At 57.0% G+C, this 18,679-nt stretch overlaps 1 protein-coding gene and 1 long non-coding RNA gene across 2 annotated transcripts in view; both read right to left on the reverse strand.

The window, feature by feature from the left end:
- Positions 1 to 12,280, reverse strand: part of PHF2 (PHD finger protein 2) — a 76,112-nt gene extending 63,832 nt beyond the window's left edge. Inside the window, exon 1 of the mRNA XM_058695948.1 lies at positions 11,868 to 12,280. Within this exon, the coding sequence (XP_058551931.1) occupies positions 11,868 to 11,965 (98 nt within the window). The 5' untranslated portion in view covers positions 11,966 to 12,280. The remainder of the gene's footprint in view (positions 1 to 11,867) is intronic.
- Positions 12,281 to 15,260: 2,980 nt separating this feature from the next.
- Positions 15,261 to 18,065, reverse strand: LOC131492210 (uncharacterized). The gene is made up of 2 exons (XR_009251932.1): positions 16,385 to 18,065; positions 15,261 to 16,340 (listed from the first exon to the last, which is right to left on the reverse strand). It is a non-coding gene; the product is annotated as an uncharacterized LOC131492210 (long non-coding RNA).
- Positions 18,066 to 18,679: the final 614 nt, after the last annotated feature.

Consider the following 18,679-nt stretch of genomic DNA (forward strand, 5'->3'; position numbering starts at 1 on the left):
TCCTAAGAGTCTAGGGTTCTTGACAGATTAAAGGAACATTCACAACCTCTCTGTACGCACTCCGAAACCTGTTCCGCTGGATTTGCAACAGATCCTCCAGATAAAGGGCATGGTCCCTTTAAAAGTCAGAAGCAGGTTTTGGAGTCTACTCCAGCAGTTTCTAGGGAAACCAATTGTGTGCAGATGTAGAGCCAGTGCCCCTGTCGGAATCTCTGGGAATTGCAACCTTCCCTCTCGTAACCTCTCAGAGACCCACAAGGTGGCTGGGAAGACAAGTTTGACCAGACAGCAAAAGCAGTCAAGGTCATATTAACAGAAATATGACTCTAGACCAAGGGAGGTGAGGCCTGTCCTCAGTCCCCACCCACTGCACCCCTGAGGGCATCAGCCTGGAGGGTGTGTGGGGTGGCCTGGTGCAAGGTGTGTGGTTCCCAGGGCTGTGTCTCTGGAAGGAACAGAGACTGGTGCACCACGAGGTCCTGTCCTGCTGGAACATTCTCAGATCTGTTCTTTGCCAGTTTTTTTAAACCATAAATGCCAAGAAATGCAAAGATTAGGATATGGAAACCTGGAGGGCCTTGCCCCAGCCCCCCAGGGGCCACGACAGCGGGGTGTGGGGCCTGGAGCAGGGCCTCCGAACCAGACCTCCAGACATACAGCAGCAGCAGCTAGCATGGCCTGAGGGCTGTGAGCTCAGAGAGGGGCACTGGCCAGGCTTGGCCACCTGCAGCCTAGTGGTGTGCTTGGAACACTAAGCATCAGTGTCGTCCCCGTAATCGGGGACCCCGCCTGGCACCCCAAGAGCTTCCGAGAACCACAGCCCTCACTGCGCAGGGCGCACTGGACCTGGCGAACTCATACGGATGGACCCCCAGAGAGCACAGAGGCAGGAGCACGCACTCCTGCCGCGTCAGTGACTTCCACCCCAGACAGCACACTTCTGGGAAGGCCTCAAGGATTCTCTCGCTGAGGAAGGTAAGAAGGGCAGGCTGCCAAGTGCCGTGGGCTATCTCTGCAAGAGGCTTTTCCACTGCTAACTAGCAGTGCGCCCTGCGGGTGGTGGCTGCACGCTCCCCACGGCAAGCACCCTCCCGCACAACGGGGGCAGGGACCCCACAGGAGCTGGAAAGTGAACCCCAATCCCAGAGTGGCCAGAGGGAGACATCCGGCTGGCCCCGTCACCCCTCCCCCTCGGGCCTCTGGCGGCCGCCAGCTCCAGAGGAGGCTGGCAACCCTGGCTCCTGACCCACAAAGGGGCCTCTGGGAGCCGGCCAGGTCCCTGGGTCACACAGAGGCCCTGCGTAGGGGGCTCTGGCCAGATAACCTGGACAGGCATCCAGCTGCCTCTTCCCGCCCCACATGGGCTCAGGGGCCCTTCCCCGAGGTCAACACCAACCAAGGGCTCGGGCCCTTCGCAAGGACGCCCCAGGATCTAGAAACACCACTGGCTGAAAGAAGAGGCTGTGGGAAAGAGGGGCTTGGGGCCCCCCTACTCACACACCTGCCCAGAGGCACAGCCTGAGGTCCAGGCTGCTCTCTTGGTTGGCTTCTCCGAGGACAGGACAGTCCGTAGACCAGTCTAATTACATCCTTCTTTTCCAAACAGCAGATCGAAACCCCACAACAAGTTTGGCAACTGGAAGAACCCCTGAAGGGGAAGCATCAGGACCCTGCGCCCTTGTGATCAGGGCCAAGGGAAGCCAGTGCCCCACGGACTGCCGTGGTCAGGCTGCCCTCCGGGGGGGGGGGGGGGGCAGGGAGTGCACAGCAGGGGGAGGTGAGGCGTGGCTCCTCGATGGTGCACCAGCCATAAAGAGTCTTTGGTGTCAGGATCACAGCACAGAGGGGTCAGTCTGAGAAGCCAGCTTGGGAACAGGGGGCCGAGGAGATTGGACGGTGGGGAGGACAAGGACAGAGCTCGCTGCCCAGGGAGCTGTGACCAGGGCACGGCAGTGACATGAGGTGCTGACGGTCATGGAAACTGAGTCAGGGGCATGCACAAATGCTGCCGTGTCTGCAATTCTTCTGTAAACCTAAAACAAGTGTAAAATAAAAAGTTTACAGGGGGGAAAAAAAGCACATTGCCTGACCTCACACCAGCCCCGAAAAGGGCGGGGAAGGGGACATTTAGTAACCCTCTGGCAGCCCTGGAGGCCCGCGGCCTACGGAGCAGGAGGCAGCCGCGGACGGCACCCCCATCCACCCGAGGAAGCAGCCTCTCATTTCACTTCTCAGGCCCGACCTGCTCTCTCTGACGTCGTCCGAAAGCACGCGGTTACTTAGGAAACCCCACCGGTGCAGGGTGGACAGTGGGCCCCACCACCGGCAGCCACAGGAGCCAGGACAGTCCCTGCACAAAACGGGAGCTCAAGCTGAGAAGCGAGCTGACAGCCAACCAGGAGGCCAGCTGTGGGAGGCAGACAGGACGCAGCCCGGAGGTCACAGGGCATGAGAGGTGGGGGGGGGGGGGGGGCAGTGAAACACAGTGCTGCACAGACAGGAGTCTCTCCCGAGTTCCGCACCAGAAGTTGGAATCAAGCTGGGTCCGGGGAGAAGACGGGCTTTTCATGACCAATTCTCACTCGCTCTCCATCTGAACAGACCAGGCCCCAGCGCTCCACTTGCAAATCCGTCCCGCTACCCATTCGTGCGCAAACAAAAGCAGTTGTCCCTTATCCCGGTAATAAATACGAGAAAAGTCAGAAGCTCAGACTCCCACCTGATGATGGCAGATACACCCACAGAAGTTCAGCTGCCTCCCGCCCCGCCCCTGGGCACCACGGTGCCCCCCAAGCCATGCCCCAAACCTGCCAGTGGGCGCCCGGGGGTGCTGCTCCACCCGTGCTCAGAGCCCAGGTCGGCCAATGCTGCCCCAGTGCCACGCTGTCCCCGATGCGTCCTGTCTGGGGTCGGTTTCAGTTACCTGGAAGTCTCTTCTCAGCCTGACCCCAGCTCTGCCTGCCTCCTTTCCCCAGCTGTCATTCGGCACTTGCGGTGGGGACCACAGGGCACGCTCCATCCCACCACCGCCCACCTCCCAGTGTCCATGGAGGAAACGCAGCAGGCAGGGCAGTGGGCAGGGCAGTGGGCAGGGCAGTGGGCAGGGCAGGGAGCAGGGCAGACCGTGCTCCCGCCAGTCCCTCACCCACCCCTGAGGGGAACCCCGCTGGTCACTGCTGGCATCGCCTGGGGGGCCCCACAGAAATTTCAGTCTGGGGAGAGGAGTAGGGAGAGAACACGGCAGGGCTGGGAGGGGGCCCAGCGGACACCCCACTGCCCCAGGTCAGTCAGAAAGCACCTGTACCTATCCTCTGGGGCGGGAGCCAGGTGCACCGTGCCCAGCTGCGGCTCAGGAAAGGGGAAGAGATGTGGCAGGGCCCCTAGACACACGATCCCACCTCTGTCTCATGCACCCCCGGGCCAGGGCAGGTCACTCATGCGTCCACCTCCACATCCTGGGCCCGGGACCAAAACACAAACACCTGCCGCCTGCACAGACAGGGGCCCAGGCTGCCGGGGACAGGGACACTGGAGAGGTCCCACCCACACCTGGACCAGGCCAGGCCTGTTACACGGGCATCTAGAGCATCCAGACCAGGATCCACGGGTCACCCTGACACAGTGCCGTGAGACCAAACAGCAGCTCACTCTTTCACTCTCCAGAGCCTGGATGGAGCTCAGGGCAGGAGCAGTGCCTGGGAAACTCTGACCTTACTGAGGCTCAGGCAGGGTGACAGGCCCAGACGGGTCCACTGTTCAGTCTCCAAACACAGCTTCTGTCATCTGTGGCCCCGCTGCTCTCCCTTTCCCTCCCCCATTGGTCCCCCATCCCTCCCCCCCAGGGTCCCCCTCCCTCCAGGGCCCCCATCCCCCTGCCCCACCGCCACGCCCCTGCAGCTGGCTCTCTCCCTCCTGCCCCTCCACCCACAGCCTGAAGCACTGGGACAGAACCTGGTGAACCAGATGTACATTAGGGAACATCCCGCTCCGTCCTGATCCTACTGTGTTGAGGATGAAGTGGGAACTCGCACCCCCGGCCCGCATGCCAGGGCGCCTCCCCACCAACCTTCCCTCCCGCACAGGCACTCTGGGTGCCCCAGCATGAGGGTGCCTGGCGCTGCCTGAGGTGCTCACGGACGACTAGACAGCTGCCCCGCTTGGCGGGCAAGGAGCCACCCCAGCGCCCAGCACCTAGCCACCAGTGCCTGAGGTCCGGGAACTCCTCGCTGCCTGTGGCACGAAACTACTGGCTTTCACTGGCTGCAGCGCAGTGGGGGCTGGGTGGTCCTCTCCCAGCAAGTGGAAGGAAATGCCCTCACCTCCCGCATGCCACTGTCACAAGCCTCCATCAGGAACAGCCGCTGGGAGACTCACACTGTGTACTAGATGCAAGCTCCCAACAGGAGGTTTAGTGCGGACCCAGCTCGGCTCCAGCAGGCCCCACACCGCTGCCTCCCCAAAGGTCTGGGGAGCTCTCAGGAGCGCCCCACCCCCACCCCACGCCCTCCCCAGCCCTGTTCATCCGGGAGGCACACTGGATCAGGCAGCAGTTTCTGGATTTTTCCAGGATGCCAAGTGTCATCCTGCAAGACCCCGGGCCTCAGTCACTCCTGCGGGAGCCACCTCTCCAGCCGCTGGCGGGTCAGCCCAGAGGATGGGGAGGTGGGGCCTGGACAGTGACAGCCCTGTGCCTCCCAGGGATGTGCTAATACTCCCCTGAAGCATGTTCTCGCAGCCCTCCCGCTCAGCCCTGCTTCCCGAGATTCATACCCAGGCTGTGGCTTGACGGGGTTTCTAAGGGGAGGCAAAAACGATGGCCAAAGTGGCAGAGTTACAGGAGGAGCTCCAGGTGTCAGCTGGCATCCCCAGTGAGGTGCACTTTGGTGTGGGGGTCATGGATCAGCAAACGGAATACTGTTCAGGCGTCAGTACAACCCACGGCCAGCAATCTAGATTCAACACAATCCCTGTCAAAATCCCAACAGGAGTTTCCGAAGAAACGGAGAAGCCAATCCTTAAATTCAGTCGGAATTGCAAGGAACCCTGAAAAGTTGAAACGACATCTTAAAAAGAAAAAGGTGGAGGTGTCACAATTTCTGGTTTCAAACCTTCCAACAAAGCTACAGTCATTGACACAGCGTGGCAGTGGTGTAGGGGAGACAGGCGGACCCTGGAATGGAATAGAGTCCAGAAATAAACACTCACGTACACGGTCAAATGATTTTCAACAAGGTTACCAAGACGTTCAGTAGGGGAAGAACAGCCTTTAAACGATAGGTCAGGGACAACCGGATAGTCACTTGCAAACCAATGCAGCTGGATCCCTACCTCAAATCATATATTAAAAAATAACTGAATCAAAAACCAAAGATGAGAGCTAAAATTCTAAAACTCTTAGAAGAAATCAAAGGGGCAGATCTTCGTGACCTTGGGTTTGACAGTGGATTTGTAGATATGACACCAAAAGCACAAGCAACAGAAGAGAAAGTCAAATTGGAAGTCATCAGGACGAAAACTTTTGTGCGTCAATGGACGTTACCACAAAAGTGAAAAGACAGTCCACAGAAGGGGAAAATATCGGCAAATTGTGTATCTGGTAAGTGTCCAAAATATATAAAGCACTCTCACAATTCAACAATAAAGGGACAAATAACCCAATTTAAATACGTGCAAAGTGTTTCAACAGACATTGCTCCAAAGATGGCTTAACCACTTTCAACGCCATCCGCCTTTAGGAAAATGTATATCAAAGCAATAATGAGATCCTACTTCACACCCCTTAGGACACCCATGATTTGAAAAGTGGAAAATAACAGGTGTTAGCGAAGATGAAGTGCTATCAGACGGCTCCCACATTGGCGGTGGGAACGTAAAATGGTGCAGCCGCTGTGGAAAACAGCTTGTGGTTAGTTAAAAAGTTAAACACAGAATAACCATATGACACGGCAATTCCCGAAAGAAATGAAAACAGGTCTTCAAACAAATATTTGTACTCGAGCGTTCATAGCGGCACGACTGACAAACAGGCGGGAAAACCCCAAATGGGCAGGCAGGTGAATGCACAAACAGATGTGGTACGTCCACCCAATGGAGCAGTATTCGGCCATAAAAAAACCATGTTCCGATACCTGCCGCAGCCTGGATGGACCCAAAGACATTCTGCTGAGTGGAGGAAGCCACACACAAAAGTTACATATCGTATGATCCCATTTATCAGAAACGTCCAGAACAGTTACATCCATCAGGACACAGAAAACACATGGCTGTCCAGGACTGGGGGGGGGGGGGGGGGGGGAGGGTGGTATATGGGGCTGGGGACTGTTGTTTGATGGGTTCAGAGTCTCCTTTCATGTGATGAAAATGTGTGGGAACCACAGAAGTGACTATTGCACACTATTCTGAATGCACTAAATGCCACAAACTGTGCACTTTAAAATAATTATTGTGGTGCCCAGGTGGCTCAATCAGTTCAGAGTATGACTCTTGATTTTGGCTCAGGTCATGATCTCACGGTTCATGAGTTCGAGCCCCATGTCAGGCTTTGTGCTAACAGCCCAGAACCTGTTTGGGATTCTCTCTGTCTCTCTCTCTTTCAGTCTCTCTCTGTCCTTCTCCCACGAACATATGCACACCTACTCTCGCTCTCTCAAAATAAACACTTAAAAATAAAATAAAATTAAATTAAAATAAAATAAAATAATAAAATAATAAATAAAATAGTTATTGCCACCATATATAAATTTCACTCCCAACTTTTAAGAAAAGATAAAAGTCTGGTTTCTCCATTCGCCGGGACAAACACCACAAGGACCTTCAGTCCTTACGCTCTGAGGTCAAAGCCAATCACTGGCCGGAACTCTGTTCTCCTGCAGATGACCCAGCACTTTGCGGGAAAGTGAACAGACTCAGAGCCAAGCCCCATTCCAGAATGCGGGGTTAGGGTCACCCACCACCAAACCAAAAAGCTGAGGACCAAGACAGGCAGGAAAGAAGACGGAGCAAGGGGGAGAGCGGCCGAGACGGAGACGCGGCTCCGAGCGGGCCCGGTGGGGCAGACGCCCAGATGCAGAGGGCACAGCACAGAGCCCAGCGTCCCCACCTGACACAAGTGGCTTCCCGCTGGCAAAGGCGTTTCCACCCTTGCTGTGTCTGCGAAGCCGCCGACAGGCACGGGGTCGCCGGTGCCTGGGGTTTGTTCATGCCCTTGAGCCAGAGTAACTGAGGCCAAACGTGTCCACCTGCCGCGTGTGAGGAGCCCAGAGTCCCCTCTCTGCTTGAAGGGAGAGGGCGAGGTGGCCGGCCCAGCGACCAGCCAGGTCACTGTGGGAACCACCAGAGATCTAACCCTGACGCCATAGAGATCAGCGCGAGGGTCAGCCCCGTAGCCACGGCAGCCGTTCAGAAGCCAACCGAGGGGCTGGCTTCCCCCACACCAGGACTTTCAGGAGCTCCACTCTCCCAGCACACTCCATCGAGGGACGTTATTTCCTGGCCAACTCTCGCCCTCAGTCCCCTCGTTCTTTTGGAATAAAGTCCTGCCACATAGCCAGGTGCTATGTGCACAGAGGCAAGGGGATGGCCCAGGAGAGAGGGTGTCTCGGGGGAGAGGGCTGGGTCCACACCAAGCCCCCCGAAACCCTGGCCCGATCTCAGGCCACCTGCGGTCGGGCCTGCATCCCAGCGACCCCGATGAACGCGGCTGCGGTCCAGAGGCTCACGGCACGCCCGCCTGCAGCCTACGGCTTCTAGCAACGCACACACTCTGGCCATTACAGTGAGCCCGACTCCGTGTCACCCCCTTAGGCCTGCGGGACGGGGACTCCGCTCTGCCCTCTAGACGCTGGCAGCATACTGCCCCCACCTGCTTGGGGTTCTTGAACTCAACACAGTGGGAATTTCTTGTTCCAAGACGATTAATCGTCTCCCCAACCGTGTCAAACACACTGAGACTCCATCTCCACGTGGATGGCCCCTTCCCCTGTACCTGGGAATCCCCAGATCAAGGACTTAATTGTAGAGGCTGCAACGCTGAAGCTTGATGCCCGGCGGGCCCTCCTCTCCCTCCACGCGCACATGTTCCGCTGGCCATGCTCAGTGTCACCAGGCACCCGTGGAGGCCGTGGACCCCCAGGTGTGGCTCTGCCCCAAAAAGCTTACGGCTGGGTGGGAGGGGGGGCATGGCAAGAGCTCACAAGAGCCAACCAGCCCCGGGGAGGTGAGCACAGAGACAGGGACCCTGCGAGGAGGAACCCAGTCAGACAGACGGACAAGCAGGAATCCGAGGAGATCCACTCCAGAACCCACAGCAGCCCCACCCCCACCTGCCCACCACCCCTCACTTGGAAGTGGTGAGGCCCTGCCCTTGTCCCCCGCATCTCCCTGACAGCCAGAGGAGCCCATCACATTTCCCTCCACTCCTCCGCTCCCCCTCCAGGACAGACAGACCCCCTGGCTGTCCCTGATGCGGACTCCTGGCCCGCTCTTGCCCCCACAGCGCTGCCTCGGGACTGGACAGGGTCCCCCAGGGTGGCACGGATCTCCTCATCTACAGGTCTGACTTTGGTCGAGGAAACCCCGCAAGAGGAGACGGATCTGCCTTGTGACCCCGGGAGCCTCTGCGGCCAGCACAGCACCCCATGAAGAACGCACGCCCAGAAACATTTACCAAGAAGTCAGTGAAACTTCTGTCACCAAAGCACTTGCACTGCACCTTCAGCTTTTGAGCTCCTTAAAATCAACTTTACCAATTATGTCTCCAAAGCCCCTTGGAGTCGACAGAACAGGCAACTGGAAGGGCACCAGGAAGCTCTAGAATGTCTGATACCTTAATAGAATCTTCCCTACTGCCCAGAGACAGAGACTCCTCACACCAGGGTGGTGACAAGGTGAGACGCTGGGTGGCTCCTACTGCGACGGGCCCAGGCAGCCACGCGCCTCCCCGTGGGTAGGGGTGGAGGACACTGGCTCTGCGGCACCTGAATTGAGGAGGAAGGCCCCCGGTGCCCATGGGTTGCCACCCTCCCTACTGGACACACAGACAAGACAGTTCGGAAGGTGGATGGCCACACGCTCCATCCCTCCCTAGGCAAAGCCACCATAGGTGCCAGCGGTGAAGGCCAGCTGGGCTGCCGAGGTGCCCCAGCCCCGGAGATGGGGTGCAACACGGGCTCCCGCTTTCCTGGCTGCCTGTGCTTCCAGCCCAGCACAGCAGAGAGGGCTGCTTGGGAGCAAACACACCGGGAGAGGGTTCTGCCCCTAAAATGCAGCCACCCCAACCACATCTTCACCCACCAAGCCCGCTGGAGTCCTCCCAGCAAATCCTGAGCCACTGTGAGCGTGTGCAACCTCAGAGACCCTTCCCAGTCCTGCCAAAATAAGGTGCTCAGGAGGGACGTGACGGATCACAGGTGGGACAAGTTGGAACCTGTTATTTTAACGGTTATGTTTATTTTTACATGCACCGTCTACGACAAGTTATACTAATGCGCTATTTCAGGGAATGATACGAGGTTTCCTTCTGAAAGAAACAGGAGAGTGAAATACACTGCGGGGTCCTGGAGCAGAAAAGGGACAGTACGGGGAAAAACCTGCTGAGGTCTGTGCTATGGCTCACAGCACTGCCCCTGTGTTTCTGCCTCAGTTTCCATTCTTGCAGCATGGTCTGGTGAGATGCTGACTCCAGAGGAGTCCGTGTGACTGGTGAACAGACACTGAACCATTTTTGTAACTCTTTAAGTCTAAAATTCTCTAAAATAAAAAGTTATAAAGTATTCAAACTTTTAAAAAATGAGCTGTTGAATACAAAGTAAACAAGGATACAGGGGACATTGGATCTGAAAAGTCTTGGGTCAGCCCCAAAGCACCTGGGGGTGGGGAAGCACAGGGCTCATGTCACACACCTTCCCGTTAAAGCCGAGGGGGTCGGTGCAGGGGCAGGGAGAAAGGGTGCCCAGGGCTGTGAGGCCCATCCCAACCCTAACATTCCCCATCCGGGCTCCTGCCCTGAGCCACCTGGGAATGCTACAGCTCAGGGCTCACTCCTGCAAGGGGCCCTCGATCACATGCACAGAAAATGTGCCCACGGCAGGGAAAGCAGAGCCCCTTTCAGATGCCAGGGCCACCCTGTGTGGGTGGAGAGGAGTCTGGGCTGAGGGAAGGACCTGTACTCATGTTGGGTCAAATCAAGGACCTCCAGAGACAAATGGGCGATGAGGAGAGAAGATGTCCCCAAATGTCCCCTTTAAGGTGTCAGGATGCATCCCTCTCCCCAACTCTGCCCTGGCCAGTCCAGCAAATGCCACCCACCAGGATGCCAGCCCTCAGCTTCTCCCCTGCCTGCCCCTCACTCCTAGGGTTCCCCCCCCACCCCCCCCATCTCAGAGCCTAGCTCAGAACTGGCCTGCCTTCCTCCTTCCCGACCTTTGGCCCCCGGGCAGCTAAAGGTCCTTCCAGGCCTTCCCCAAGCCTGGGCACCCAGGGAGCTCAGCAGGCCCTGGGTGGGGCGGGGGAGGAGAGAGAGTGCCCTCCGCATCCAGGGCGCTCAGGGTCAGCTTCTCAGCATGTCTGGAATTGAGGAGCCCTGAAGGATCAGATGGCAGCTCTCACCCTTGGTCCGGCCATGAACTTGCAGAGGATGCCAGCTGGTGGGTGTGCATAGCAGCAACACACACACCGTTCTGGGGAGTCCAGTGTTTGCACCCCGGGGCAGGGGCTCTGCTGCCCTGGGCATCCACAGGAAGGCAGCCCCGGAGGCCCAGGGGATTTCAGTGGTGTCCCTGCCCGGTAGAGTCCCGCCCCCTCCTCACTGGGGTCCCTGTCACAGGCACTGGGCTGGGACCCTGGCCGGGCGCTGACCAACCTGAGCAGGTCCTGTCACATCCGGCTGCCTGGCTCCCCAACATCCACCCTTAAAATGAGCGGGAGGTTCTCCTCTCTGGGGGATCAGGGACCAGCCGCCACCACACACTCCCCCCCACCGTGCCCCCTGCCCTGCTCCTGGTGGGTCTGAGGCGGTATCCAGGAGGGCAACCGCGGTCCTGCCCAGGCCCAAACACGTGAGAACCTGTTGGAGCAGTTCGGACACCGCAATCACCATCTCTTCCTCCTCCCCATCTACTTCTGGGTGGGAAGGGGCCTCGCTTTGAAAACTAGGCGCAGGGCCAGGTCACAGCCCGGGGCAAGGGCCCAGCTTTACCTCCCCCCACCCCACGTCCCCCAGAGAGCATAAGGTCAAGTCCGGCCCCGGGGGAGGGGGGGCGTCCCCGTCGGGAGCGGAGAAGGGGGAAACGGGGCACCACGCCGGCCCCCGAGAGGAGGCGGCAAAGCCGCGACACCCCCACCCGCACGGACGCCGTCCTGTCACCCACCCCCGCGGGGGGTTAGGGGGCGCCGGCCGGGGTCAGGGGGCTCGGGGGCTGCGGCGGAGGGTGGGCGCGCCGGACGCCCCCCACCCCCCACCCCTGGCCGGGGCCGCCGGCGTCCGGGCCGCCGCTCGCGCCTCTCCGGGGCCCGCGCGGGGAAAGTTCCTGCAACTTCGCGGGGGAGGCGGCGGGCCGGGCCTGGGCCTGGAGCCGGCCTCCCCGCGGCCCCGCTGTCAGCGGCCCGGCCCGCGGCGCCCCAACTCCCCGGTCCCCCGGCCCCCGGGCCCGCTTTGTGCGCCGCGCGAGGGGCGCCTGCCCGCCCGGCCCCCGCCCCGGGCACAAAAGGGCGCGCGGCCGGCGGGCGGCGGCGGCGGCGGCGGCGGCGGCGGCGGCAGCGGCGGGGGCCTGCGGCGGGCGGGCGCGCACCGGGCCGGGGGGCCGGGCGGGCCGGGGGCCGGGGGCCGGGGCGCCGGGGGGCCGGGCCGGGCCCGCGGGCCGCGCGCTCACCTGCCGTGGAACCAGTCCTTGCAGGCGTCGCACTCGATCATGAAGCGGGTAACGTCGTAGGGGAGCCGGCACACGCAGTACACGGGCACCGTCGCCATGTTCGCGCGCCGCCCGCCCGCCCTCGGCCCGCGCTGCGCTCCGGGTCGGGGCCGGGCGGGCCGGGCGGGCCGGGCGGGGGGCCGCGCCGGGCCGGGGCCGGGACGGGGCCGGGGGCGCACGACAGCCCGCGCGCACCCGGCCGGCGCGTCCACACAAAGCGGGGCGCGCGGAGCAGGGCCGCGCCGGGAGCCGCCCGCCGGCCCCGGGGCGCAGGGCGCGAGTGTGCGCGGGGCCGGGCCGCGCGCGGGACACAAAAGGGAATGGACGCGCGGGGGCGGCGGGCGGGGAGCCGCGGCCCCACCGAAGGGACCCCCGGCCGCCGAGCGGCCTCTACGTCAGCGCCCCGGGTGGCGCCGCCTCCGCCCGCCGGCCTGGGCCGCCGCTCCCGCCGAGGGAAGGCGGGCCGGGGACCGCGGGGAGAAGGTGGGCCTGGGGGGTTCCCTCCTGGGGAGGAGGAGGGCCGGTGGGATCTGTCGGGGAGAAGGTGGGCCGGGGGACTCCTCTGGGGGAGTAGGAGAGCCGGAGGGACCCTGCCGGGGAAACGGTGGGCCGGGGGACCCCTCTGGGGGAAGAGGAGTGGGGGATACCTGCCGGGGAAACAGTTGATCAGTGGACCCCTCTGGGGTAAGAGGAGGGCGGGGAGACCTGCCGTGAGAAGGTGGGTCAGGGGACCCCTCCTGGAGAGAAGGTGGGCCGGGGGAATCTCTCCGGGGTAGGAAGAGGCTGGGGGAGACTTCTCTGGGGGAGAGGAGGGCAGGGGGACCTGCCGGGGATGTGGGCCGGGAGACCCCTCCAGGAGACAAGATGGGCCTGGGGACCCCTCCGAGGGAGGGGGGAGTACCTGCTGGGGAAACAGTGAGCCGGGGGACCCCTCTGGGGGAAGAGGAGGGTGGGGGGACCTGCCGGGGAGAAGGTGGGCCAAGGGACCCCTCCTGGAGAGAAGGTGGGCCAGGGTGAAGGAGGGTAAAGGGACCCCTCTGGGCGAGAAGGTAGGCTGGGGATCACTCTCGGGGAGAAGGTGGGCAGGAGGACCCTCCAGGGAAAAGGTGGGAGCCTCTGGGTGAAGGCAGGCCTGGCTTCCTCTGAGAAGGTGGTCAGGGACCCCCACCAGCAGAGGGACAGGGGGCAGCTGGGGTTTCCTCTTGTTTCTTCCTTCCTGCTCCCTTTCCCCCTGATTCCTGGGAACAGCTAGCCCTCCCACACAGGATCCTTGACTCTCCTGTTGCTGAGCCCCTAGAGGACAGATTTCTGGGGAGCCAGGAGCACGCTGGCACAGGTCAGCTCTGTAAAGGGAGTGATTACCTAGAATTTGAGCCCCCTCCCCCCCTCCCCAAGGAGCCCCCAGGCCTCCAGTCCAAGTCAGGATTATGGAGCCCTGCTGGTGGCTTCAGGACAGCAGGGGCTGGAGGGATGGGCCAGAAGTGCCACTGCCTTGCTCTGGGCCCTGCAGACTCACCTGAGTGGTCAGGGTCTGTGGTGCGTGGGGGAAGGGCTGGCTCTGAGGGCTCCTTCCTCCCCGCCTTCTGGAAACCAACCCTCTCCTGCCCGCTCCCAGCTGCATCCATGTGCTGTGGAGTGAGGAGTGAGGGGCCAGTAGGTGTTCCCTCCCCTGAGCCTCCTCCTGGGGGATGCTGGCCACCTCAAGCACAGAATGCCAGACTGGAGGGAAAGCCAGGTGCAGGCCCCTCACAGCAGCACCCCCGACAGGTGCCCAGCTGAGGCCTGCAGCCCCTCAGGGCACCTGGCCCACGTGCCAGCAGTTCATCTGAAGTCCTCCCTCCTCTGGAGGCCAACCTACTGTGCCAGCTGCCCCCTGGCCTCCTGCCCCGGCAGGTGCGCCCCCCTTAGCAGGGAGGCACCAGCCAGAAGAAGCTGGGGGAGGGGAGAGGGACAAGGTCACTCTGCCACTGCCCCCACCTCGCTAAGCTCAACCTCAAGTCCTTCCCACCTGAACTGCAGTGGTTGCCCTTCCCCTCTGGGGTCCTTCCTCCTGGAGATGGTGCGGAGGGCTCTGGGAAGCACTGTCCCCCACCAACACCCTGGTGTGGGTCAGTTCAGATAAGCGGTGCCCGGCCTGCAAGTCCGGCTGGCCTGGGCCCTGCTGAGTGACCATCCCCTACAGCAGTACTGGGATGCTCAGACCCGCAGTGTCCACCTCCACCCACTTGTGGTCCAGTGTGGTCAGAAGCTTCTGGAGGCCACTGTGGTGCAGGGCTTCACCCAACACTTCCTCGTCCTTGTCTGCGAGGACAGTAGTTACCAGTGTGTGTCAAGCACTGACCAGGTGCCATGCCCTGTGCTTGGTTCTCTACAGACTCCAGCAGTGCCTGGGACGCGCTCAGCATCAGCTCTAGGCGGTGACCACTCCACCCTCCGCACTCGCAGGGACACTTCGGCACTGCTGCTCCACAGACAGGTATACAGGACCAATGGGAGTCCTGGGGAGGGGGGGGGGGGGGGGACTCCTGCCATTCTCCAGAAAACGCAGGCTGGAAGCAGTGAAATGCCTCCCAGAGGAGGCAGCTGGCTGACCAGGGGGAGGAGCGGGCTGGGAGCCCAGACTCCCCCAGGCGCCTGGCCATCCTGCCCTCCTGGTCTGTACGTGTCCGCAGAGATGCTTTCCTGTTACTCCAGGCTGTTCGGACGCTGTGGGCCAACTCCAGACGAAAGCAAGGGCCCACGTGGGTCCCAAATGCTCCTTTGTTGGGCTTCCCCATTCTCACCCCCCAGAAAGCCCTCCTTTTCTGAGTCCTCACTCATTGTGCATTGAGCGCCTGCTGTGTTCGCAGTTTGGTAGCAGTCCCAACTCCTTTTGCTTGTGCAGCTCCTTTTGCTCTCAAGGGGGACAGTGACACACGCCCCACAGCGCCCTGGGGACACAGGCCTGGAGCAGGCCAGGTCACACAGGGAGGGGGAGCACAAGGGGCTGGACTCAAGGCCCCAGGAAGCAGGGGCAGTGGCCTTGAAATGAGGTGTCCCCCAAGCTCTGGCCCTTTCACATGGTCTGCTCTTTGCCTCCATGCCCACCGAGTCCACCCCACTCCTGAGTCTGTGTATAAGCATCAAGACCACCACCCACCCGAGTGGCCAGGCATGCTGCTGGGGTAAGAGGATGGGCTCCCCAGAAGCATGCCCCCCCCACCCTCCACCCTGCTGCTCCAAGGAAGCACAGCCACAGCATGCACCCCGCATCCCCCAGCCAGTCCCAAGCGTGAGACACGTATTATTCACCTTATTGCCCAATGGAAAAACAGCACGTTCCAGGACCTGCTGATTCACTCCCTCTCGACAAAATATACTGAACGCTAGCGCAGGCTTTTCTTTTAATTGTGGTAACATACACAAGATGAAACGTACCATTTTGACCATTTCTGAGTGTACAGTTATGTGGCATGAAGTAAGTTCACACTGTTTGCAGCCTCCATCATGCACTTCCGCCAAGTTTTTCACTGTCCCACCAGTAAACACTAACCCCCATCACTACTCCCCCAGGCCCAGGCACCCACCAGCTACTTCCTGTCTCTATGAACTTGACCACTGTAGGGAACTCGGATAAGTAAGTGGAATCCTACAGTATTTGCCTTCTTGTGACTGGCTTACTTCACCTGGCATCATGTCTTCGAGGTTCATCCATGTTGTAACATGTGAGAGTTCCCTTCCTTTTTAAGACTATTATTTCATTGTGTTTATAATCCATGTTTAATTTCTCCATTCATTGTTGAAGGACACTTGGGTTGTTCCCACGTTTTGGATGTTGTGAATAATGTTGCTATGAATGTGGGTGTGCAAATATCTGTTCGTGTCCCTGCTTTCATTTCTTTTGTGTGTATACCCAGAAGTGAGATTGGTGAATCATATGATAATTCTATTTTTAACATTTTTAAGAACCATGCCGTTTTCCACAGCTGCTGCACCATTTTATATTCCCACCAACAGTGCACAAGTGTCCCAGTTTCTCCACATCCTCGCCAACACTTGTTATTTTCTGTATGTGTGTGTGTGTGTGTGTACATGTGTTGATGATAGCTGTCCTAAAGTGGATGAAGTGATATCTCATTGTGGGGTTTTTTTTTTTTTTTTGAAGTAAAAATTCTTAATTTCTCAGTATGCTAGTTTTTGGTGGCAAAAATTTGGTTCCATTGAAACTCTGATCACTGTGGTTTTGATCTGCATTTCCCTAATGACTGATGATGTTGGGGATCTTCTCATGAGTTTATTGGCCATCTGTACATCTTCTTTGGATAAATGTCTATTTGAGCCCTTTCCTTATTTTGATTTGGGTTGGGTTTTCTTGTTGTTGAATTATAGGAGTTCTTTATATATTCTGGATACTAATCTCTTATCAGATTGGTGATTTGCAAATGTTCTCACATGCTGTCAGTTGTCCTTGCACTCCATGATGATGTACTCTGATGCACAGACGGTTGTAATTTTGAAGAAGTCAGGTTCATCTATTTTGTTTTCTTTTGTTGCCCTTGCATTTTGATGTCATATCCAAAAAACCATTGCCAAATCCAATGTCATGAAGATTTCATCCTGTGTTTCCTTCCAAGATTTTTATAGGTTTAGGTTTAGGCTTTTGATCCACTCTAAGTTAATTTTTGAGTTGGGGTAAGGGTCAATGTCATGCTTTTGCAGGTGGACATGGAGTCTTCCCAGCACCATTTGTTGAAAGCCCTGTCCTTTCCTCATTGAGTGATCATGGCACCCTTGTCAAAATCATTTGACCATGTGGGCAAGGGGTTATTTCTGGGCTTCTTATTGTCTTTCATTGGTCTGTATGTCTAACCTTATACCATACTGTGTTGGTTTCTGTAGCTTTGTAGTAAGTTTCAGAATCAGGAAGGGTGAAACTCGAAATTTGCACTTCTTTTTCAGGACTGTTTTGGTTCTTCCAGGCCCCTTACAACTCTTTATGAATTTGAGAACTGGCTTCTCCACTTCTGCAAAAGGGACTATGATAATTTTGACAGGGATTTCATTGAATCTGTAGATCATTTTGGGTAGTACTGCCATCTTAACAATATTAATATTCTGATCCATGAACATGGGGTATTTCCACTTATTTGTCTTCTTTAATTGCTTTCAGCAATGTCTTACAGTTTTCAGCATACAAGTCTTTTATCTCCTTGGTTAAACTTACCCCTAGGTTTTTGGGTTTTTTTAATGTTATTGTAAATGGAATTGTGTTCCTGATTTCCTTTTGAGATTGTTTATTTTTAGTGTTTGGAAACAAAACTCATTTTTTAGTGTTTATTTAGTTATCCTGCAACTTTACAGAATTAGTTTTACAACTTTGAATTTACTAGTTCTGGTAGTATTTTGTGGAATCTTTAGAGTTCCTAAGTCTTTTTGATTTTATATAACATCTTGTTATGTATGAACAGAGATAATTTTACTTCTTCCTAATTTGGATGCTCTTTGCTTGTTTACGCAGGTATGTCTGGTTGCTCCTGCTAGAACTTCCAATACTGTGTTGAGTAGAAGTGGTGAAAGTGGCAGTGGCATCTTTCTCCTTTCTGATCTCAGGGGAAAAGTTGTTTTGGGTTTTGTGCATGTGTTTGTGATATATATATTTTTTAATCTTTTCACCATTAAGTATGTTTGCTTTGGGCTTTTCATCTGTGGCATTTACTATGCTGAAAAAGTTTCTATTTCTAATTTCTTGAATTTTGAGACAGGGAGTGGGCATGCAAGTGGAGGAGGTGCTAAGAGAGAAGGCAGAGAGAGAATCCCAAGCAGGCTGTGCCCTGCCAGCACAGAGCCAGACTTGGGGCTCATACTTACCAACTGTGAGATCATGGCCTGGGCTGAAATCAAGAACCAGACGCTTAACTTACTAAACCACCCAGGTGCCCCCCATGGAGGACTTTTATTATGAAAACATGTTGAATTTTATCAAATGCTTTTTCTGCATCAGTTGAGATGATCCTGTGGGCTTTTCCCCCTTTGTTGGTGTGATGTCTCACCCTGATTGATTTTGAGACCGAACCATCCTTGCATTTCAGGAACAAACTCCATTTCATCAAGGTGTAGAATCTTTTTAACACACTGGTGAATTTAGTTTCCCGGAATTTTGCTGAGAATTTTGCATCAAGGTTCATGAGGGATACTGTTTTGTAGTTTTCCTTATTTGTTTGTTTTTGTTGTTTTTTTTTTTTTTTTTTTATGTAGGCTCCACACCTAATGTGGGGCTCAAATTCATGACCCTGAGATCAAAAGTCACATGTTCTACCAACTGAGCCAGCCAGGTACCCCTGTTTTGTAGTCTTCTTGTAGAGCCTTTGTCTGGCTTTGGTATCAGGGCAATGCTGGCTTCAGAGAGTGTCAGGAAGCATTCCCTCCTCTTCAACATTTGGGAAGAATTTAAGGATTGCTGTTAATTTTTCCCTAAATGTGTGGTAAAATTCACCAGCCATCTGGTCATGGGCTTTTCTTTTTGGGAGGCTTTTGATTATTGACTCACTCTCTGTAATAATTACAGGTATATTAAGATGTCCTGTTTCTTTGTAATTCAGTTTGGGCGGGTTGCGGGTTGTGTGTGTGTGGGTTTGTCCACTTCATCTAGGTTGTCCAATGTGTTGGTGCACAACTAGTGTAGGTTTTAAAGCTGTGAACCAGGTAGACGCGTCCCACCTCCAAGGAGTTCATATGGCAGAGATGACAGACAGGAGATACTAGTTCAAGGCTGGATGTGTGCTTTGGTGACACAT

The sequence above is a fragment of the Neofelis nebulosa genome, chromosome 12, assembly GCF_028018385.1.
Source record: "Neofelis nebulosa isolate mNeoNeb1 chromosome 12, mNeoNeb1.pri, whole genome shotgun sequence".
Taxonomy (NCBI): Eukaryota; Metazoa; Chordata; class Mammalia; order Carnivora; family Felidae; genus Neofelis; species Neofelis nebulosa.